This window comes from Aricia agestis, chromosome 3 (assembly GCF_905147365.1).
Source record: "Aricia agestis chromosome 3, ilAriAges1.1, whole genome shotgun sequence".
Classification (NCBI taxonomy): Eukaryota; Metazoa; Arthropoda; class Insecta; order Lepidoptera; family Lycaenidae; genus Aricia; species Aricia agestis.
This window is the reverse complement of record NC_056408.1, coordinates 2,832,102-2,857,362: the sequence shown is the minus strand read 5'-3', so window position 1 is coordinate 2,857,362 and position 25,261 is coordinate 2,832,102. Positions and strand designations below refer to the sequence as shown.

Genomic DNA, 25,261 nt, shown 5'->3' with positions numbered 1-25,261 from the left:
ATAACAACTATTTATTACTCAGATAATGTAAAAATAAATACAAGTAACCCTACGGAATGTGAGCTGCCCTAGTGTTATTTCTTAAATAGTGCCGTTACCTCGTCGATCGTCCTATTCTTAGTTTCGGGGAGTTTCAGGTACGTGAAGATGAAGAATAGTATCAGGAGTACGGTGTAAGGCAGAAAAACGAAGTTGCCTAGAGCGTTCGACATGTAAATAAAGGTGAGGCCAACTATGAAGTTAGCGAACCAGTTCACGAGAGCTCCTACACTGACGGCCGCGCTCCTCGCGCCCTGACCGAACATCTCCGACAGGATCATCCAGGGGATCGAACTCGGCCCAACGCCGAAGAACGCTACATACAGCAGCGTGAATATAACCGCGAATATACTCATCGTGTAGTTGTTCTCGTAGGTGAAGAAGGCGACGGTCATGAGCACCGAGAACACGGCCATACCGCCGAGACCGCACAGCTGCAGCGTGCGCCGGCCGAGACGATCCATCAGGGGGATCGACACGAGAGCCATGATGAACAGCATGCTGCCCACTCCGATGGACGCCAACCTGGCGTCGTACTCGCTGAGCCCGGCGCTGGTGAATATCGTGGCGGAGTAGTAAAGCACCGCGTTGATTCCGCCCAGCTGCTGGGAGAGGTGCATCACTATACCGATGACAAGCGGGGTGCGGAGCGATTTGATCCTGAGCAGGTCCCCGATGGTGAACTTCTGCTCCTGTTTTTCGGCGATTTCCTCGTCGCGCATGTCTTTAATTTCGTCTTCGATGTCGTCGGTGCCTCTTAATTTCTTAAGTACAGTTCGAGTTTGCTCCTCGTCCTGTTGGACGAACATGAGATACCGGGGAGATTCGGGAACGAAAGGTAGCATTATGCACTGAACAGCGGAGGGGATTATCGCCAACCCCAAGAGCCAGGGCCAGCCCTCGTCGCTTCCCATTATCACGTCGATGCCCAAAATCTGGCCTCCGACGAGACCGAACGCGACGGCCAGTTGATTGACCGTTCCGAAAGCGCCCCTCAGCCGCACAGGCGCCACCTCCGACACGTAGGTCGGGGATGCCGTCGTTGCGAATCCGCAGTTGATACCGATAAGGAACCTTCCAATTATGAGCATAGCGACTGACGTTGCGCTCTCGCTGAAGCCCATGAGAACAGCTCCGACGACGCCGAAAGCGGCATTTATGATTAAGGCGAACTTACGGCCCTTTTTATCGGCGATCCAGCTGGCCAGCGGGCAGCCGATAATACCGCCGACGGCGAATATCGAGACGATCACACTGAACAGGGTATCGGCGTCGACCTCGTAGTTCGCTATTATGAAATTTTGTATGAATTCCTTCGGCGAATTTATGACTCCAGTGTTGAAGCCGAACTGGAGCATTCCGAGAACAGCGCTGAACACTGCATAGAGCAGTGCGCCTGTCACGCCCCCGCTCATTGTGCCACGAGGTAGAGAATCTGAAATAAGAGAAAAATGCAATTCAGTAAAGTGTTTGTGTGTCCCTTATCTTATCTATGGACCTGACGTTTGCATCTCAAAGATCTGCTTATAACGCTGCGCTGACTTTTTTACGACTCTACAATACAATAATTATGAACACAAGCTGTTGTCGACAATATTTTTTTCTGTAAATGGGATTTTCCCTAAGATTTTATACAGCCAAAAAATACTGTAGATACATTTAAATTTTAGAAATAAGCTATCTAACGGTGATATGCATCAGTAAAATATTAATTAAACTGATAAACGAATATTAATTTTATCGTTTATTCCATGTTAGATAAAACTAGCGACGCGGATAGGACTGATAAAATTATTTTTTGTCTTCGGTAGGAATTCAAGTTTCAACATAAAAGGAACTAACTAGCATTAAGGTACTTTAACCGTCAGGGTGAATTTATAATCAAGTACCTACCTGATTACGAATTCACCCCTAAATGCCATGCAGTCTACCTAGACTGGGTGGTATTTGGAATACCACTCTATTTGGAAATTATGTTAAAAAACAAAGAACCTTTGGCCGAAACCACTTGACTAGTAGCAAACATAGGAATTTAGATAATAATTATTCACAGTATTTCTTCAGTGAACGAACTAAGATAACCTCGGACAATTTAGTTTTTAACATAATGAGTGGTGCATTTTTATTTTTATAGTCGCTCTGCTATTTTATTTTCTTCTTACCTATAGAGACTAACATATTTTAACACTCTTTTTAATGTTCTAAAATTCTGCAAGGTAATTTCACGCTTGATTTAAAACATATTTCGCGATGCCTCATACAATATGCGATTTACATAACGTTCCGTGGAAGAATAGTCTCCTTTTGTGCAAAATATTAAGACGCTGACAACTGCCAATGACCTTGAGGATTCGCATTTCTAAGCCACGCCCCCTAATTGTCCGATAAGACAGCGCCAGCTTTGCTAGCGGCTAAGCCGGGAACTTCTAAAAGATAGGTTTGATTAATATTGAGCTGTCGCATAGAGATTTCAATAGATGGCGCGTAATAAATAAATACTATGTACTATACTTCCGTGAGCGAACTATAAGAGTGCGGAAGATTAGTGCAGAATGCAGATAGAACGGAGCACAGCGGAGAGGTAATATTAACGCACTTGAAAATAAACTTTATAATCATTAAACTAAAGTGCATAAATGCTTGAACCTTACAAAAAATGCACGTTTGTCCTCGAGGATACGCGGGAATCTTTAAAAGTTTGAAGTCGATATTATACTGATTCGTTATGTCTATTGTGGTAGTAATGTAAGCCATACACGTTACGCAGGTAGACCGGAATGTGTGAGGGAATATACCTGTGCAGTTTTTTGGACCTGCGCAGGCGACCAGGTCCCACACACATACCGGTATACATGTGCAGGCATACCTGCGTGCTGTACAGGTGGATCTCTCCCGTCCCCGGTAGACGTGTAAGGCTTACTTATGGTAAATAAAACACAGTTATTCTTTTTTAATATACCTATTATATTATAAAATAATGACAAAACCCAACTGCGTAAAAACATTCAATTTTTTTCATAAACATTTTTTCTGTTACATTACAATTTACATTAAAATTACAATTACATAAGTACAGCAAGAAATAAAACAAAATTCAGGAATCGTTTTTTACTGTCCCGGCAAACGTTGCTTTGCCATAATATTATATTTACGATAATATTATTATTTTAATTAAGTGACTAACGGCCGTTCCCAATATAATATGATCTATCTCTGGTTTTGCCCTACTAGAGATATGAATAGCTCACATTAGACATTAGAGACATATATTTTGTCAATTGTAAGCTATTCCTATCTCTAGTAGGGCAAAACCAGAGATAGATCAAATATTGGGAACGGCCGTAAATAGGTAAGTATGTCACCATGGCAACGTTGATCGCTATCCCGTCGCACAAACTTAATGGTCGCCGTCAGTCTCAGGTTATAATAATTTACTATTATTTATTCAACAAATGCACTTATCAATATTTAAAGTACCCAGTAGCCGATTCTCAAACCTACTGAATATGCATAATATAATTGATTAACGGTGCCCAGCTATGTATATATATATATATATATATATATATATATATATATATATATATATATATATATATATATATATATATATATACATAGCTGGGCACCGTTACTCAAATAGTTAACTTCGTTAATCCGTTAAAAAAATGTTAGCTTCGTTAAACGTTAAAGCGTTACACTGCGGACGAATTAGCGCAAGTTAACGTTAATCGTTAATCCGTTAATATGTGTAATATGGCCTTGTTGTAACTTATATCATTGCGTTAGTGTACATACAAAACCTGTTGGTTTAAGGTTTTGGAAGTTAACAGGTTAGGGACAAAACAAAATACTTCTATAATTATTGTATTCTAGGTAGAAATTACAATACAATAATTATTATAGATATAGTTTATTGTTATTATAAATAATTTGCATGTTGATAAAGAAGAGTGCAGTATAATTTAGTTAGGTAACTAAATTATACTGCACTCTTCTTTATCAACATAATGAAATGATAAAACGAAACAAATATATTCTCACTCGCATGCGCCTGAAAATGTATATCTAGTATTATTTTTGTTTCGTCTGAACCTGTTTTCGCGCGGCGCCGCGGTGCCGTGCGGTAAATAGTAGGCATTGGATTAACGAATGTTAACTTCGTTAATTAACGATTAACGGATTAACGAGTTAATGCCCAGCTATGTATATATATATATATATATATATATATATATATATATATATATATATATATATATATACAGTATGCAACAAAAACAAGTGATAATACTTTAGGGTGTGTACGTGTTCCTTGTAGAGAGTTCACTGTGAAAGTAGCAGCTCTGAAAGACGATTTTTTTTTCTTTTGTATGAGATATACAAAAGAAAAAAAAATTAGGTCTTTCAGCGCTGCTACTTTTACAGTGAACTCTCAACAAGGAACACGTACAAACCCTGTGTCGAGAAAATTGAATGCCGAAATCACCTACTTCGGAACTTCTGTAATAGGCTAAAAATTTACAAACTGATACGAAATATCCCATCAAAGACACAAATTTGACCCAAAGCGTGATCATGATGAAGTTATTAGAAAATTATTAGAAAACTTTGGCCGGGTGATAAAAAGAAGACCCAACACTGCAAGTGCTAACCTAGTAAAAGACATTTTATATTAAAAAAAAATAAGCTTCGTTTCTTCTATCAAACATGGCCAAGAAAATTAAAAACAAGCAATAAGAGATTTAGAATTACAAGAAGGAATTAAAGTAAAGCCTTGCGGGCTATTTATAGATACAGACTTGCCATTTTTAGGAGCAACGCCCGATGGAATTTGCGATGAAAAAACTATTTTATAAATTAAATGTCCCATCACAGCATATAACATTGGAGTAGACGCTGCTATAACACAACAAAAAGTTACATTTTGGAAAATAGATAAACAGGGCAAATTAAATATAGACAAAAATCACTCCTGGTTTTATAAGGTGCAAGGGCAGCTCCATATTTCAGGTTACGAATATTGCCTTATTATTATTGATAGGCATGTAATGGTCTTCATTTGAGTCACTATCAATTATCAATATTAGATTGCAAAGTATGCATAGAAATGTGAATTTTGAATTGAGGCCATCTTGCTTTTCACCTACTAGTTCTATGTCAGTTAAAGCACATCCAAGAGGACCATGATGAGAAATTTCTTGCAACCTCTTATAAAAATATGAAACACTTATAATTCTTCTTCCGACATCAGGTTTCTTCTGAGGAAGTGCAGTTTCAACAATAAGCTTTTCAGCATCACATTCAGCCTCCAAACTACATAGTCCAGTGTCATGGGTACTTTTTTCTTCCAGCCTGTAAGTAAGTTTATACTTTGAGACATCGACATTTAACAACAGTTTAAAAACTGGATCACCACAAAATTTCATAAATTAAAATGATTAACTTTTCGATTATTGGGAAATAGGAATTAGGATAAAATTATACAGAACTCAATATTTAAAAAAGCCTTTTGCTCGTTTGCCTTCTAATTATTAGGCTAATACGCTGCACTCCGCAGTAGGGGTGGGTCGTTATGTGATTTTTAACCGACGAAACAAGTTGTAACCGAACGACGCGGGCGCCCGGTAACGGTGTGACGTCATATCACAATTTCGCCGCGCGGGCCCCATACAATAAACGTGATTTTTTGCTCTATCTCAATAACTGCAACAGGTAGGCACTTGAAATTTTCATCAAGGCCTTAATTATATATGTACTTTAATAATTAATAATAATATTATATTATGTTACTAAACTTTTCGATTATTGGGAAATGGGAATTAGGATAAAATTATACAGAACTCAATATTTAAAAAAGCCTTTTGCTCGTTTGCCTTCTAATTTCATTAAAAAGGTATACTAAAAAATTTATTAGGTTAATACGCTGCACTCCGCAGTAGGGGTGGGTCGTTATGTGATTTTTAACCGACGAAACAAGTTGTAACTGTACGACGCGGGCGCCCGGTAACGGTGTGACGTCATATCACAATTTCGCCGCGCGGGCCCCATACAATAAACGTGATTTTTTTTCTCTATCTCAATAACTGCAACAGGTAGGCACTTGAAATTTTCATCAAGGCCTTAATTATATATGTACTTTAATAATCAATAATAATATTATAATAAAATAAAAAATTAAGGGGGGCTCCTATACAAAAATCACAAATTTTGGCCTATTTTGCACTATAACGGTATGTGTATTCATAAGTGAGTCCGATTAGTAACATAATATAATATTATTATTAATTATTAAAGTACACATATAATTAAGGCCTCGGTGAAAATTTCAAGTGCCTACCTGTTGCCGTTATTGAGATAGAGCAAAAAATCACGTTTATTGTATAGGACCCGCGCGGAAAAATTGTGATATGACGTCACAAGCGGTCGCGGGACTGTTAGCGGGAATCGATATTTTTCGAAACTTTGAATGCCTATAAAATCAAAACTACAAGGTATTTTTGACTGCAACAAAAACTAGTGTATTTGTATACATACAGGCTTTACTGTGACAAAATTTCAAGCAATTTGGCATACCTAGTAACATTCTCAATTAAACCTTCCTGCCCAATTATTCCAGCGGGGCTAAAATGGTCGCTTTGTTGAATCATGAGACGAATCATAATATGATTCATTTCTCTAATATCGCAAAATGCAACTCTGCTTGCAATTCATTTTTGTATTTTTGCACTGATTTGACATTTGTCAGTTTTGACAATTCATTTGCTGAATTGATTGAGAGGAATTGCTAAATATTACCATTTTAGCCCCGCAGGGCTTAGGTATCATTAGGAGAGCCCATTTAACCAAAAAAATGGGTGTTATTTTTTTTTAAATGACAATATTTTATCCCATTTAAAATCGTTGCAGAAAGGTCACTCGCGGCGCGGGGGAATGAAAGGGGGTGACGCCGGGATGAGGCGCGCGCGCGGGCCTATAGCCTATAGCCTTTTTTCAAATCGGACCAGTAGTTCCTGAGATTAGCGCGTTCAAACAAACAAACAAACTCTTCCCAATTATAATATTAGTATTGATATAAACTAATTAATATTTTTGCTAGGTAATCTGCGCGGAACTAGTTGGCCGCGCCGCCGGTATGCTCACATACCGGCGGCGCGGCCAACTAGTTCCGCGCGGACTATAGCAAACTCGCTGTCGCTCGCTAGGTCGACCGGTGCAGTGGGCGGCGGGCGCTAGCTGCGACTCCAAACGAAACAACGCGACGATCGCTCGACGGTACTTCATACCACCCAATGCAATAAAAACGTTACAAAAATCACTACTCTACTATATAAATACGACTCGAAACTAGTTATTCGGTTACTGTATGTAGCTAGTTATTGTAACTATAGTGACGTGAAATAACGCTCACCCCTACTCCGCAGTGAAGCCGCACCCTATTAGGGCCGGGACACAAAAACACGGTCCGGCGCCGTACGACGTCGCGTCGTCGTGCCGTGATTTTGTGTCCCGGCCCTTACGGAGCATGTCCTTGAATAGAGCTGAAAGAATCGCGCAATCGCATCGCGCTCAAATAGTAATAAACTTATTATATCTATATTTACCTAGCCTATCGTAATTGTAAAAATATACTTGCCTTTTTAAAATACTACCCGTCGCTATATTGCGATCGGCATTTGCTACATTTTCCACTGTGTTATTATCTAATTCCATCGTTTTCGGTCGACTGGAAAAAAATTAAATCATAATAATATCATAAAAAGGCTAAAATAGCTTGTAATAGATAAACTGGATCATAAAAAATACAATGAATGAGCCATGCTTTGGCACGAATGGGCCGACTCGACCAGAGAAATACCACGGACTCACAGGAAAACCGGCGTGAAACAGCCCTTGCTCTGTGTTTCGTAGTCGTGAAGGACGTTTGGTTACAACTTATAATAAGTAGATAAATAAACTTATATTACCTTTCCAACATACTACCTGCCGCTGGATCTGAATTGGAATTTGGTGATTCGTTTGGGTTATCAATAATTGCACTATCCATGGTTTTCCGCCGCCTGAAATAAAAATTTAAATAATAAAGGCCTAAATAAAACTTCAGATTCAAAGCAAAATGAACTTATAGTACCTAATTATAGTACTTGTACTATTATTTATTCTGTGCTAATAGTGATAAAAAAAAACCATAAAAATTATTACGAAAATTCTCTGAAACTCGATCCATAGACCGATTGAATATTGATTTATCAGAACGATCCCCGACGCGCGACGCTAAAACTTATTTAGGCTAACGAAATAATCAACTTTATGAGTGGTGATTTTTTAACTTTTTGAACATTTATTTTGGAGTGCAAAACTCCAACATAAATGTTCAGATACAAAGCAAAATTATTATCAGTGATAAAATAAAACATAAAAAACTGTATTACGATTTACGAAAATCCTCTAAGATTCGAACCATAGGCCGATTGGAAATTGATATAATGTTATCACAACGATTGTGATAACATTATTATGTCAATTTCCAAGGTCTATGGTTCGAATCTTAGAGGATTTTCGTAAATCGTAATCAATCGTAATACAGTTTTTTTATGTTTTATTTGACACAACGATCCTGGCTATCCTAAAACACATTGAGAGTGACGAAATATTTTGATTCGGGGTCGTAATTGTTCGTTTTTTTTTTTAATAAAGACGTACGCAACTAGAAAGTAGATAAAATTGAACTTACTTTTACTTCCATCATGTATTTGTGGCTTTCACGAAGCTGTCGCTTTTTTGCTGGACGTCTTTTCTTTTTCTTGTCACCCATTTTTACAGACGCGCAATATAATTTCAAATATTTACAGAAAAATATTTACAGAATAAACTTAATATACTATAAAACAATGAGAAATACCTATATACAAATTTTAAGAACTAAACGCTTCAATTACACTAAAATCACAATATCGGCAGAGCGAAATCCGTCACACGTCCACATAGCACCGCGCCTCAGCGAACACTGTCGGTTTTCATGCGAGAGAGAGAGATGTGAAATGTTCACTCAGAAGCGTGGATATATTTTTCGTTTGTTAGAGGAAAAATAAATATTGTGGGAAATCTAGATGTCAGAGCCGAAAATTAAATCGGGCAATCTTTGGATTTTTGTAAAAGGTATCAAATAAACAAATTTTTAAAGCATGGATTGTATTATTACTTTAGTTAGAACTGTTTAAAGTTCCCGAAAGATGTGACTTTGGTATTTTTTTTCATCCAGTAGGAGTACATTATTTTATTATTTAAATCGGACAAGCTTTTCCAAATATAATCAAAAATCACATATATTTTTTTTGTGCCAATCAATGAAATACATACGTCTAGAAAACTGCACAAAGATGTCAAATTGGCAGCTGTCTGCGCCTTAAACATAATATGCAGAAACAAAACATAAAATGAAGTTTGGAAAACCACATCCACACTAATATTGACATTATAAATATACCAAAGTGTATAGGTATGTCTTTCTGTCTTCACATGCGATTGACGCTTAACAGATTTGGAAGAAATTTTGGTATAGAGAATAGAGATACTTTGAGAAAGGATATGAGGATAGTCTTTACCGTAGAAATATGTAGGGTTCCTACACTAAACTGTTTCTGAGAACTTGAACAACATTTTAAAGAGATTTATTCAAATCAGACAAACAAAATGGACACTACAATGCGAAATAAACCGCAGACAAGACATTCGAATAAATGTCTCGTTAATTTTCCTTCCCTCCATATTCATAAAGTATATAAGTACTTTTGCAACGGAGGTTTGTAGGTCATGCCCCTTGGCACGTGCAATATGCGAGTAATGAAAGCAATTCGCGTGGATGGAAGAAGCTGGAGAATTCCATTTAAGAAATCCTCAATAACATCCACATTTCTTAACTACTCGTAGGATTAATAAATTTCAGTGTGAAACTCTAAGCAGGTGACGCGATAATTTTAATTATTCGCACTTTGATCTTTTTGCAAAGACACACTGATGTTTCTTTAGTTTAAGCCTAACTTTCTGGTACGGAAGTGATAAATTATTAGGGTGTGTATGAGTCCCCTGTAATGAGTTCACTGTGAAAGTAGCAGCGCTGAAAGAGTAACTTTTTTAAACTTTTGTATGGGAAAATTACAAAAAAACACAGTGAACTCAAAATAATGGACAAGTCTTACAAACCCTTAAGAATTATTATCACTTAGTTTTGTTATACCCTGTATATGATCAGAGGTAAAACAATTTGAAACACCTGATAGGTAGCCTAGTTTTTCCCAACTCTACACAAAATTCACTATCAATAAACGACACTGAAGACGACGTATTCGTGTGTCCTAACTAATATTATGGTAACAGATGACGAATATACATAGTACATACCGTAATATTAAATAACACAATGATAAAACGATACTCTTATTGAAAGACGAAATAGAAATATGAAGATATCGGCGTTTCTGATAACGAATTGGTACCTATTTCAGATAAAAGATTTTAATCTAATCATGATAATATGGATTAAATGTGATGTAATAATTACTTGAAATACTAAAAACCAAATACGAACTTTTTTGCCATCCACTTTATTAAGATACTAAGATGCTTTCTAAAGATCTAAATTTGTATACCCTTATCTTTCATAACACTTAAAGGTAAGCTCTGTAGGTACGGCTCCGCTTGAGCCTGTAGGCCTACAGCTACGAAACTGTTTTAGACTCAAACAGTCGGACAAGAATGCCGCGTCCTGCTCTAATAACGTCATTTCACGTTTGTTACAGTAGGACGCGGCATTCTCGTCCGATTGTTTGAGTCACAAGACAGTTTCATGGTACAAGCCCTGTGCTCAAGCGACCCCCCGGCCCTCCCAAAGCGTACCTAGTTAAGTACTGCCGAGTTTTTGGTGGGTAGAGGGCTAGAAGCTCTTACCACCATCTCTCGGGCGCTTCACAGACCCACATACTCCTGGGTAGGTTAGGTTAGACGAAAAAAGTTGTACACAACCTATTCAATACGTCTTAAGTCAAATGAAAGCCGTATAATGCAAACACAACTGATGGGATGGATTTCCAAGTGCACATTTATGGCCCATGTCAACCATAAGGACATTGAAAATCTTGTCCCAGGCACTACAGTATTTGAAGAGTGGTTACTTCGCTCTGAAAATACTGAATAAATTATCCACAACTGATGCAAAAGAACTTATTTTATAGCTCTTTGAAACCGTAACATATTATAGCCTTTACAAGATCAATATTCAATAGCATGATGAGAAGAACGTACAACAATAAATAATTTAAGGACCAATCAATTTATTTAATGACTTTTGTTTAAGTGTAGATTTTCCTCAAAAGTGTGATTTTACGAATGGTTACTTTGATGTAGTTTCCACGATTACAAAATATTTCTTATATTTACTTCGAATTCGGTATTGAATAAGTAACTCTTATGTTATCGCCGAAAAAGGGTCCTGACTCCTGGCTGACATAGGGCCTGGTGTGTTTGACCATCTTATCATAAGTATCATGTTAAGTTCTATCATTGACGTTGGTTGACCATCTTATAAGTACCATGTTAAGTTCTATCATTTTCATTGGTAATTAGACATTGTTTTGACCAACAGCATTCTATAGATGTTGCATTAAAAGGTAACAACTTAGGTTGTTCATAAATCATAGCATTTAACCTCATATTAGGTACGTAAACTAGTAATAAGAAATCGACGGGTACAAAATTAGTAATTAATATCTTCTTTTTTGGAGTAAATAAAAATCTGCAAATCTACATTGTACGTCAAAGTTGAAAAACTGAATTCCTTATTTTATAGCAGAAAGTTTGGAGCCTCAAATTCTTAACGCATAGAAACATTATAAAACATGTACTTAGTAATATTATGATTTATGACCGATATATATTTTCTATAACGCCTCCGTGGTTTAGTGGTTTAGAGCACGGCTCTTGACTCGGAGGTCGTGGGTTCGATTCCCGCGTTGGAAACATGTAATTTCCAAGTTTGGTTAGGACGATGCAGGCTGACCTGATTGTCTGACAAGTAAGATGATCCATGCGTCGGATGGGCATGTAAAAAGTCGGTCCTGCGCCTGATCTCTCGCCAGTCGTGTCGGTCTTCCGTCCCACTGGGTTATGAGAGTAAAGGAATAGAGAGTGCTCTTGTGTACTGCGCACACACTTGGACACTATTAAATTACTCCTGCGTAGCTGGCCTAGTTTCAATGAAACCGGCCACCGTGACCGAAACCGGTGTGGGAGCTATTATTATTATATTTTCTTAAACGGGTAAAAACCCTTATTTGATCAGCTGTTATTTGTTTTCGTTTACAATAGTGGTCAATGACTGTATGTTGGGGAATGTCACAATAATCGTTCGGTGTCGACATTTTTGAACTATTTCACTGGGGTTGGGCAACTACATTCGTTGCCAAGGACAAAGATAACGCTAGTGATAAGGAGTTATAATAATAATATACATTTTATTGAACTCTACAAAATTACCATAATATTGCATTCCACGAAATCAATAAGTACCTTTATTAAAAAGCCCAAGATTTTGTTTCTTTGCGCTTATCACACGTACTACATGTAATGACTAATTTTAATATAATTAGAGTTATTAGACACAGATTATATAGAATAAATAGAATAAAAATTAAATGAAATATCTTTTTATTCAAAATACACTTTTTGAACAAATAGAGTAAAGAAATAGGCTACTTATTGCGAAAAAATTAAGGTTTTCCACGATTGTTATAATATTAAAAAAAACATTTCAAAAATAATTACAACATAATTCTGGCGGCCTAAGGATATATTTCAGGTAACAATCTAGGGACTAATTCATTTGATGTCATGCTGAATTAAAACTGTGGATGTCCATTTTACTGTAGAGTTTGTGAATAGAGTTTACGTGTCACAAATCGATTCATCAGAGGTTAATGTAAATATTTTGGTAACAAAGTAAGATAATATCTATTATCTATGCCCTTCAAAAAGGAGTTAATTAGAAAACTACTTAAAAAGTTACAATCTACGAAAATTTTAAAATTTTGCGAATATGACGATAAACATGCTATAAAATATGGTCACTTTATGCGCAATTTAAATCCTACTCTGCTAGAGTAATTACAAAAACTGGTTTAACACTAGAAAGACCGGAATTCTGAACTTCCTAGAAAGACCAAGAGCGGTCAAATGACCCATCGTAGGTTTTACATTTTTTTGTGTGTCTTGCTATTTTGTTTTTGCATTTTATTGATCATGTAATTATTTATAAATGTAACTAAATTAAATTATAGAACAAATATTCAAGAAAATTATTTAAAAAAGCATTTTAATATTATTATATCAGTAGCAGGTCTACCTGCTAATGTTTTCTCATTTTAGCAATAGAATGGTAAAGTTACTCTTATGTTCAGTAATTCACGTCTAGAAGCCATGAACATCTTGATGAAAATGGAGGACAAAGCTATTATTTTTTCGTGTCGTATTTTTGGTATATAAAAACCTTTTATCACTAAAGCTAAAAAAGTACAAAAAATATGCTTTAGAAATGAAATATACTTAAAATTAGCATAAATATAACAATTTTTATCATATTTTCATAGAACTACAATTCGTAACCTTTAGTTTGTTATTTGCTTCGTTTATGTAGGTAAAACAAAAAATAAAATTAACTCAGCATAAATATTTTATTGAAATTCGAACTACTAATAAACCCTGGCTGTGTGAGGTCAACTCAGGCAGCAATACTATGAAAATTGACATAGATTTTTGTAATACCGTTGATAATTTTCAAAAAACAGGGTTTCATTAGGCAAAAAACTTGAAATACGTTACAATTTATTTGTGCACATACTATATTCGTAAATATACTGCCATTATTTTTACATATAAAAATGTGAAATTTCAGACCATTTATGTAAATAAAAGTATTTATCCCACTTTTGTCCTATGAATCATTGACAAGTCTATTTCAGTCGAGTTCTTTATAAATTTTAAGTCAAATTTCAAATACAATACACAAACAAAACATAATAATGATAAAAAAATTGAAAGAAAAATAAAAATTGCAAGGATAACCCACTTTCTTTTGAAATTTTATTCAAGCGGTCAATTGACCGCTGCGGTCTTTCTAGGTAGGTTATTATTTAAAACTTATAATTATTGAGCAATCATTAAAACACGTTATCTCAATTTAAACAATCGAAAATTATTAAATCTCACGAGAGGAAGACGAATTTCACGCAACGGTACCAAAAATATCGCAAATTAAAAACGAAAATGCGGTCATTTGACCGCTCCGGTCTTTCTAGTGTTAAATGTGCCTAAATATACTTAATGGCTATAATACTGGGAAAAACTAGAAAAATGCTAATCTCGATTTAATGTTACTTGGTTGATTAATTCTTGGTATTTTTCATGTTAAACTAAGAATTAATTGACCAACTTTGAGGTTGTTTAGACGATACTCAACAACTTTAAATTAGAATAATCTTTCAGAGAACTTTTGCTGATTCCACAGAAAACAAAACAGCCTGAGGCAGGTTCCTTGTAACATTATGATAATATGGCAGTCGTATCTACGTTAATCAGGCATTCAACGCTACCACTTTCATTTTACGATTTCAATGTAAACACTGAACATTCCAACGCTTACTTCATTCAGAACACTTCGAAATATTTTTTTCTAAATCAGCATACGCATAGTTTAACACTTTACTTACATTTTTATCACAAATCTCAATTAATTTGTCATGGACACAACGTAAACAGAAGTTGTAACAGCGAGCGTAGACCGCGACACAGGCGGCGAAGCGAAACCGACTGACTGGGTAAGGCCACGCGGTAGGGCCACCACTCACCACCAACCAGTTTCACAAACAAATCCGAACAGATTTACATTCATTACTTATCGCTTAAATGTATATTGACTTTATTTCGACAGAGTATCAACTTATGTCTTTGTACGGCTAACTTCTTTATAGGGAGTGCATGTGAACAAAGCATAGAATACGTAGGGATGCGTCAATTAAGATAATATTGTATTGAGCAGAACATAGAATTGCGCAGTGTGGCGGTAACCACAATAATTATTAGCCTAATATTCCTGATTCGCGCTATCGAAGTTTTCTAAGTGCGTTAGTATATATATCGCAGGTAACTGGTTAAAATAGCCATTCAATGAAACAGCTAGCTCTTTGACTGAACAACGCCATTCAATTACACATCTAAATTTTTAATTGAATATTTCAGTCGCTCAAAACGTTCAACACTACAGCTGATTCAAAAGCCGCCGTCTAATTGAATTAGTTCAGTGCTCACCATTGCGGCGCTAGGTAATAATAATAATAATAATGCTTTATTTTTCCTCACTTAAACAATCTTAAGGGCTAGATAACATTTTTAGGTGCGTTTTGTTTACAATTTGGTTTACAATATGGCGTCAACTAGCCGGTGTTAGTTGTAGTTTCAAGATATTTTTCGGAAAGAAAGTAAAGAAAGAAAGAGACAGAAATTATGGTGGCACATATGAGTGAATCAAAATTGAAACCAATATTCCAAGAGAAATTATGGGATTGTGAAATCCATCACCAAGGTATTTATTGCAATAGAATCTTCCAAGAAATTACACAAAGTTTTCCTATACTCTTTGCAATTTAACCAGTTGGCTAAGTGTCGTCTAGCTGTAGTATTGAACGTTGCAGTCAACAAGTCGGCTAAACGACGTAAGTATATCCGTGTGATTGAATGGCGTTGTTCAGTCAAAGGGCTAGCTGTTTCATTGAACGGATATTTTAAGCAGTTGGCTGCGATGCCTGCGACATAATACATACGACAGCTGAAAGAAATCATCAATCACGTGGGCTCCGGCCTGACCGAGCATAACACCTCGCTCGGTCGGAAGATCATTCTTTGCGGCCTCCACGCATATACCCACACGCAGTAACTTTGCACATAGAGCGGGAACCGTACATTTTTTGGCAATAAAAATTATTCTCCTTTCCCGTGACACATAATATTATATTCATACAAAGCTTAGCGAAATCGGTTCATATCGGGTGATACAAGCATAGAGGTGATAGGTAGATTTTCATGGAGGAAATATTAGAATAGAGGTATGAAATATCTTACACCGCTAAGATTGATTTTAGGTCCTTTCACACGACGTTTTTTTTACGCCCGTTTGTTTCGATACAACAAACGCGTGTTTTATTTGCATCAAAAAAACGTGTAATATCTGCCAAAACGCGATAAAAACGCGCAGGTGACGCGCGCATCAGAAACGCGCGTCGACAGCGCGAAAAAAAAACGTCGTGTGGAAGGGCCCTTACCAGGATCTACCAAAAATTACTACTAGCAAAAAAATGCGACAGCGGCAGCCCTGAACCTCAGTACGAGTATGTTTGCATTAAGATGAACAAGCAACTTGATACAGTGAAAAGTGATTACAAATGACAGAGTACACGCAACGACCGTCTAGATTACCAACTACCAAACTACTGTTATTATTGTAGAAATCATCAGTTCTTCAGAACAGACAGAAATAAGAATATCAATATATAAAATAAAATAAATAAATAATAAAATATCGGTTTATTCAAAATGGGTATCATGACTATAAGGAAGGCTACCTAAACATTGAACATACATCTTGTTATTACAACATAATATTATTATGTTGTAATAACAAGAAAATAATATAATAAAACATAATAGATATTAAGTTATCGTTCAAAACAAGAGATATTTCTTCCAAATATAAAAGAAAAACACCTTTTACGTTCCTCCAACAACAAAACTCTACGGAATTACATCTCAGTACTTATACCACTTAGGTACTTAAGCAAAACCGGTTATGCTAGTAACACTCATTGAGCAAAAACAACTAGTACACATGCAAACTCTACATAATGTTATTATACATATTGAAATCAAGTTACTTTGACTTCTAAATAAAATCTGTAAAAATATACAAAAAAATGTTACTTAGAATACGGTGTGAATTTAAAATTCTACAAAAAATAACAATAGAACTCTAACATTAGCCAACATTTTTTAACGTTGGATTTTCTGGAAATTAGATGGACGCCCGAAAACGGTGAGAAAAATTCACCTAGCCTAATACAGATACTTATCACAGGCAACCAGGCAACCTAACACAATTTATAGCTAGGATCCAGGGATCATAGGAACTTAAAATTATTTAATACTAATTTAACAAACGATACTCTAAGGGAATTGTTATATTTTCAGAATGGATGCTAAGACGGGATGATTTTAAAAATTATCTAACAATATAACGTGCCACACTTTAATAATATATATTTCCGGATCAAAAGGAAAATAATTTTGTGGTACTCCGTCCATCTTTGCTCTTTAGATATTTTGTTACGTTCAGCCCCTTGACATTGTACTTACTGCTTATTCCTTTGATTAAGTAATCGCTTGTTTGGCCATTCAGTCAATTGTGCGTTACAAATACAAAGTACAATGCAGACGCGACAATCATTTTGATGGAATGATTGATATTTGCCCACCAGAACATTGTTCGCGAATACAAAACAACCATAATTGACCAATGCATTGAGGAAAATGATACAACAGCAAGTCGTTAATTTAAGAGGGCGCGACTAACCCCAAAAATCAAACATCGTCCTTCTCTCTTCACACTCACGCTCATACATATGCCAGGTGAAAAGAACGATGCGGATTCATCGTCAAATTAGTTTTTTCTCAATAACTTGATAAATATATAACACTTTAAAAATCCGCTAGGTCGATCACTCAATGATAGAATTTTATACAATGTGTTAAAATATTAACTTAGTTCAATGCACGGTTATGGCAATAAATGAAAAATTCGTGAAAATTAGATGCATCTTTTCTATAGGGAAAATTTTAAGATATCGTGTTTTTGCTCAGATCGAATTCTCGGAAGTATAATGTAGTATCTAATTTTAGAAAATGAAATAATTCGGAGCTTATTTTCAAGTTTAAAAATGAATTATAAAATCGACACTTTAGGGTTAGTCTTAGCCTTAAGAATGATTAGCAAAGTGATGACGAACGAGAGCTCCGTGCGCTAAAATCATTACCTACATTTACACATTTTTACAATCTTTATTTATTTTATTGTTATTGTAACACTTTGTCGAGTTCCGTACCAAAAGAGTAAAAACCCTACAAAGGGTCACTCACTAAGACTTCGTTGTCTGTCCGTCTGTCTCCAAGCTGTAACTCAAGAACGGTAATAGCTAGAGTTGAAATTTTCACGGCAACAGATATACATAATCACTAGATGTCCCGGCAATCGTTGTTTTGCCATATATATTTTTTGTTTGGTATGAAAAATAGATATTGGCCGATTCTCAGACCTACTCAATATGCTCACAAAATTTCATCAAAATCGGTCAAGCCGTTTCGGAGGAGTATGGCAACAAAAACTGTGACACGAGAATTTTATATATTAGATGTATACTGTTGCCGCTATAACATCAAATACTAAAAACAAAATAAATTAAATATTTAAGGGGGGCTCCCATACAGCAAACGTTTTTTTTTTTTTGCTTCTTTTTGCTCGTTGTCAATAATGGCAACAGGTAGTCACTTGAAATGTTCACAAAATACTCAGTTATATTTATAATTTAATATTTTTAATTAAATTAAAATAAATTACGCTTCTTCCAGTTTCTTACGGCGATTCTTGTCGCCGGGTTAGTTCGCGGACCGACGCGGCGCGGGGCGCGCGGCGAGGCCTCATGTGTGTCATCTACACTCTGCATGAGGCCTACCGCCGCGTTCTAAAAAGGTTAATTATTAGCCAATTAAAGAGTTTTCATTTCATTTGTCGTTCTGATAAGTAAAGAAAGTGACCTGGGATTATTCTCAGGTTTTTTCTAATGTTATTCCATCATCTGAATTAGTGAGCAAGTTGTCACTTGTATTTAGTTTTGTTTTATTTTGTTCAACAGCAGAGTTTGGAAATAGACAACAAGCGAAAAGAGGTGAACTTGAAGATGGATCAGCTCATGGACTTTTACACACAATTAACTTTACAAGTCAGCACTAATTTCCGTTTTCAGCCTTCCGCACCACAGCAAATAAATTACTACTTATTTTATTATCAAAGTGAATTGAATAAGTAATTGCTTTTAGTTTTTCATAAGGCGTTCATTTAAAAGGCGCAAAATGCAATCAACTACCACAGTAACGTTGCGATTGAAAATATGAGCAGATGAAAAGATTATGCAGCTCGCACGTAGAGGGCACCGATAATTGCAGGTTTACATTAAGCCATCATTCCATTTTGTTAACGGGTTTTGGCCCACCACATATTCCCATCACTGTATCTCCTGTGTCGCCAGGGTCGACAGCGGTATCCAACACGAAAACCCTTTGATATAATCTCAGGGAGCCCGAGCTAAAGCTGTCTTAGGACCCGCAACGAATTTAATCAGAAGAAGATAGGAGAAGGGAAGTATATTATAAGTATATTATTCCATTCCAGTGATCCAATTCAGCGCTGGCTGCTACTGGAATAACGTAAACGGGCACTGGAATTCCCAATAATGTTATTTTAGTAGCAACTGGACTGGAATATTATGTAAAGCTGCTATAAATTTCATACGTAGGAGAGCCATGCTTCAGCACGAATGGGCCGGCTCGACCGGAGAAATACCACGTTCTCACAGAAAACCGGCGTGAAACAGCGCTTGCGCTGTGTTTCGCCGAGTGAGTGAGTTTACCGGAGGCCCAATGCCCTACCCTATTCCCTTCCCTACCCTCCCCTATTACCCTATTTTGGAGCAAATAAACGAATTTTAAAGAAGCAGTCCCACTATTGTTTAAAAATAAGGTGTTTATTTTATTCTAGGTATTAATATTATTATTTTGGTAATTAACAATGAACATAATATTACCTCTATATTATTCAAAGCACGTAAGGAACATTTGCACGCCACGTGCGTAACTCTTTGGGTTTTTACGCTGTTTTGATTCACATGAAAATGTTATTACATATTATATAAACATGTTTGTAACATTATTTATAGTTTAATTCATAATCATTAGCACTTAATTATTAGGAAAGGTAAGGGGTTAAATATAGTAAACACAGAGGAATAGGGCGACATGCTCATTGCTCACACCTATAAAGCCTTTAATGGTTTAAAGCAGAGGTCCCCAAACTTATTTTGTCTACCGCCCACTTTAAGAACAAATTGTATTCTAGCGCCCCCATTGTTTCAATTTAAAATGCATCCTGATGAAATAAATCACCCCATTTGTTTGTGGGTTCCTCCCTTCAGAGTTCAGACCTTCAGCGCCCACAAGGGAGCGTTATCGCCCACTTTGGGAAAGGCTGGCTGAAAGCTTTAGTTATCTATCTATACTAATGTTATAATTGGTAAGAGTTTGTTTGTTTGTTTGTTTGTTTGAACGCGCTAATCTCAGGAACTACTGGTCCGATTTGAAAAATTATTTCAGTGTTAGATAGCCCATTTATCGAGGAAGGCTGTAGGCTATATTTTATCACGCTAAGACTAATAGGATCAAAGAAATAGAGGAAAATGTGGAAAAATCGGGGGAAATTATTTGAAAGGGCTAATCTCACAAACTACTAGAGCAATTTTTCTGTTATTTGGCACAAATAAGAAGTAGACCACGTGAACGATCATAGGAAATTTTTTGTGGACTAATTTGTCTGTAAAATATCTAATTTACGCGGACGAAGCTGCGTGGAACGTTATATTTCGCGTGGTCACGACATCACGCATATACGGCTGGACCCATTTTGATGAAATTTGGTATAAAGATACTTTGAGTCCCGAAAAAGAACATAGGATACATTTTGTTCCGGAAAATGTACGGCTACTGCATAATATACTTTTATGATTTGCGCGTAAACTATTTAATCTATTTTGATGGAATTTGGTATGGAGATATTTTGAGTCTCGGGAAAGGACAAGGAATACTAATTTTGTCCCGGAAAATGTACGGTTCCCGCACAATACACTTTTATGATTATCACCTAAACTATTCAATCTATTTTGATGAAATTTAGTATGGCAATACTTTCAGTCTCGGGAAAGGACAACAAGGGATACTTTTTATCCCTGAAAATATACGGTTCCCGCACAATGAACTTCTATGATTCTCGCCTAAACTATTTAATCTATTTTGATGAAATTTGGCATGAAGATTGAAGATACTAATTTGAATCTGGGACATGGAATGTTTTTTGTCCCGGAAAAAGTTGCGGTTCCCACGCAAAATACTCTTCTGATTTGCGCGTAAACGAATCAATCGATGTACGGGAAGTGGGAACAACTTTTGATATCGTTGGGAACAACTATAAACTAAAGTCCACGCGGACGAACTCGCGGGCAACAGCTAGTGATATTATAATTTACGTATCAAGCGGTATTCGAATTTTTTTTTTCATTTCCCGGGACTCGCACATCCATCCATATTTTTTCATTTAACTTTGGACCCATCAAACCGTCGGAGGTTTAGATGGTAATAGACAGATACTTTCATCATATATTTTATAATATGGAAATCTACGGAAATAGATAAATATATTATATTATAGCAGATTACAGAAAGACAAGAAGAAACCAAAAGTTAAGAGTTAAGACTGTAACGTAGTCTGTTTATTCGCATCAATGGATAAAAATAATATTTTATACCCAGATATTTACCAGACCTGCCAAGAGACCGCTAGCTCATTTTTTTTAATCTATCAAAAGAATTTTCCTCAGGCCCCAGATGGTATAGTTACGCCACTGAATTGAGCAGATAGTATGTTTTTCACAGGACAGGGGTCAGTGACTGATGATTAAGGGAAACCACAAACACAAAGCCTGACCTAGATGCTCATACCAAAACAAAACATTGAAAATTTAAATATTTTTAAAAGTATGACTCATATTAAGTTTGTATTAGTCACAGCGAAACTATTTGAGGTACTTATAAGAATCGGTTCCCTTAATCCTTAGTACTGAAGCTATATAATACTAGATGACGATTCGCGAGGAAACCGTTCATTTTTCCGGGATAAAAAGTATCCTACGTCATTACCCGGGACAGTATCTCCATGGCAAATTTCAACAAAATCGGTTCAGCGGCTTGGGCGTGAAGAAGCAACAGACAGATCGTCAGACACATGTGCCGCCATCTGGGGTGAAAACATAGCAATAATCTATCATATTACTAGCGCTTTATTTGAGATAACATGAGCTAGTCAACAGCACTAAAGAATACAATAACCTTCTGTCAAAAAAGCTCCGAAAACGGGTATAAAAGTGAAGTAAAAAGTGTTATCGTCCAGGCGGCGCCACCGACCGGGTACGTGATATCATGCAGTTGCCGCACGAGCGCCGAATTACTTGACGTCAGAACTCAGAGGTTACAGGGTTGTCAACTATACCGGCTGCAATCGCATACTGACACGACCAAAATGGGGTATAAGGGCCCCAGCACACGGCATAAAAGTCGCAATGCAGTAGCAATGCTGTCGGATGTCGCGCGCTTGCTAAATGCGCGCCAGCATCGCTACAAAAATGTCCCGTGTGCTAGGGCTCTTACAGGACAATTAGACCAACAGCTACAGTTTAATAGTTTAAAGTTTGTCGACTTTGTTGTTTCAAGAAATCAGGTTTTTTTATGGAATAAGGGGGCAAACGAGCAAACGGGTCACCTGATGGAAAGCAACTTCCGTCGCCCATGGACACTCGCAGCATCAGAAATCAGAAGAGCTGCAGGTGCGTTGCCGGCCTTTTAAGAGGGAATAAGGTAATAGGGGAGGGTAGGGAAGGGAAGGGGAGGGAAGAGAAGGGAACAGGGTAGGGGATTGGGCCTCCGGTAAACTCACTCACTCGGCGAAACACAGCGCAAGCGCTGTTTCACGCCGGTTTTCTGTGACAACGTGAAGGTGGTTCTAGCACACGGGAAATTTTTGTAGCGATGCTGGCGCGCATTTAGCAAGCGCGCGCCAAAATAAAAAACTCGTTCGATCTCGTTCGAACCAATTTTCGTTGGTAGTTTTTGTACTAATGTACATCATTTTTTCTAGACTTATCATGCCCCTACTTTAGAAGTTAGAGGGGGGGGGGGGACACATTTTACCACTTTGGAAGAGTCTCTCTCGCAAAACTATTCAGGTTAGAAAAAAATGATATTAGAATCCTCAATGTGATTTTTAAGACCTATCCATAGATACCCCACACGCATAGGTTAGACGAAATTTTTTTTTTTGTTTCAGTTGTATCTTTAAATTCTATGGGGACCCTAAAATTTTTAATAATTTTTAAATTTTTGTATCAAAATCTTAAAGCGGTTTACAGACTACATCTACTTACCAAGTTTCAATATTATAGCTCTTATAGTTTCGGAGAAAAGTGGCTGTGACAGGGCGGTCAGACAAACAGACAAACAAACAGACAGACATGACGAATCTATAAGGGTTCCGTTTTTTGCCATTTGACTACGGAACCCTAAAAACTAGCTCTGCCACTACATAACATATTACATCTAGAATTGTTATTGAAACTTACTTAAAGAGTGACAACCCTGCTTATAGGAAAATTTGTATACTGCATCTATTTATTTATAGGTCATAAGTCATAAGCCAACTTAATATGGATAGAAAAAGAGAATCGATAAAAATAGAAAATGCTGTATTTAAAGGCTACCATTGCATCATGATGTTATGGGTTAAAGTCTGTAGAGCTGAGAGCTTAATGACTTCTACCACTTTACTGTGTTGCATGTAGATAGTGGACACCGGAATGCAAAGCGAGTCCAAGTGCATAGAAAAATAGTTAAACCTGGAATGTTTTAATCCCTCGATGGATTCCTGGAAATCTACAGTTTTCGCGGTCGAATTCCTCCACTTGGGAGTTGAAGCATTAAAATAAATTTTGCTTTGCTTATTTTTAGTTTCTTAAAAATATATCTGACTGTACAATATTCTTCTTACTTTACTACTTATAAAATTGACTATTATTCAAGCCCAAGAGAGTACTATGCCAAAACTAAATGCATACCATACTAATCATGATAAAGCTAGAATAATTAATTATTGTAAAGTTCTACTACTTATTAAGTTTAAGTTTGAAATTAAAACAGCTGGTAAGTAACCAATTAAATAGACTTTTTTGTGGTATGAAAAAAATCAATTAAGTCTTATTTAATAAGAACTTACTGGAGATTGGTATGTTAGATTCCAAGAGTTTTTTTTTGTAAAATAATCGTAATATTACCTCGTCGTTGGAGCAGGGAAGATGCGTGAATTTCTTCCTCCATGGCGTTCCGCGCACAACTGTAAATTGAGCGGTTTTCAACAAAATGTGAGCATTCACATCAACAACAACACGAGCAAAGGCGTGAATTTGTATAAATTGGATGAGCGAAATAGATCACGGTCCGCGTAATTGAAATAATTATTATAACGACGCGTGAGAATACACAACTGTGCCACCGATTTATTTACGCTTTTTATACGTTTAGTTTCCATAGGAACCGTGGTGAAATAAGAATTTTACTAACTTATTTAATACTTTATTGCATGAAATTTAAAAGTAATTTAATGAGAAACATTTAAAATAAACAGATGAGTGTAATATTAAATTGGTACGATACCTTTATCTGAAGAAAATAAACTTCATTTCCTGAATTGTCACGAAATCATTGTTATGTTCGGTTAAACCACATTTATTAAAGCTTTTTTACAGCACATAAGATGTATAAAGTTCATTTTATTTATTCATTCTATAAATTTAATGATCGCACCCAAATCACTATCGTACTTAATGTAAATAGAGTTCTTCTTCATCTTCTTCATAAATAATTTTTAACTGTCATCTAACTCCTCATTCCTCAAGTCTCAACTATGTTTAGAAATGATAAGTGCACAATACGCGGCCCAAAATCCAATTTATTATAGTACCGCTACAATAAACTATAGTCTGTCAAGAAAGTGAAGAAATTAAAAAGTGGCAGCATCGTAGTGTCATCTTTTTTTTTTCTTAGATTGATTTGAAAGGGATGACACTACGATGTTGCCACTTTTTAATTTCTTCACTTTCTTGACGCAGTTTACAATTTACATACAACAGTATATAAATAAGTGGCTCTTTACAATATTTTCTCAATAGACAACTACTTCAAAATTCAAATATAATAT

The 25,261-nt window shown here is 36.3% G+C and overlaps 1 protein-coding gene and 1 long non-coding RNA gene across 5 annotated transcripts; both read right to left on the bottom strand.

The window, feature by feature from the left end:
• Window positions 1-24,875, bottom strand: LOC121740403 (glucose transporter type 1-like). Of its 4 annotated transcripts, none has more exons than XM_042133088.1 (3): window positions 24,718-24,875; window positions 24,339-24,397; window positions 1-1,474 (listed from the first exon to the last, which is right to left on the bottom strand). In XM_042133088.1, exons 2-3 carry the CDS (start codon window positions 24,379-24,381, stop codon window positions 75-77), a joined length of 1,443 nt encoding a protein of 480 aa, XP_041989022.1. In that variant the 5' UTR covers window positions 24,382-24,397; window positions 24,718-24,875; the 3' UTR covers window positions 1-74. The 4 variants fall into 4 exon arrangements, with proteins under 4 accessions (XP_041989022.1, XP_041989023.1, XP_041989024.1 ...); XM_042133089.1 differs by having other exon boundaries at window positions 24,339-24,403; window positions 24,720-24,875; XM_042133090.1 differs by lacking the exons at window positions 24,339-24,397; window positions 24,718-24,875 and adding an exon at window positions 14,799-14,895.
• Window positions 7,736-8,802, bottom strand: LOC121740407. Its single transcript, XR_006037641.1, has 3 exons — window positions 8,774-8,802; window positions 8,007-8,099; window positions 7,736-7,765 (listed from the first exon to the last, which is right to left on the bottom strand). It is a non-coding gene; the product is annotated as an uncharacterized LOC121740407 (long non-coding RNA).
• Window positions 24,876-25,261: the final 386 nt, after the last annotated feature.

Bases quoted from the DNA above. Each gene is read 5' to 3' on its own strand.
- LOC121740403 (XM_042133088.1), bottom strand. From the start codon at position 24,381: ATGGAGGAAGAAATTCACGCATCTTCCCTGCTCCAACGACGAG. The intron at 1,475-24,338 runs GTAATATTACGA...CTCTTATTTCAG, and splicing joins TTCCCTGCTCCAACGACGAG to ATTCTCTACCTCGTGGCACA.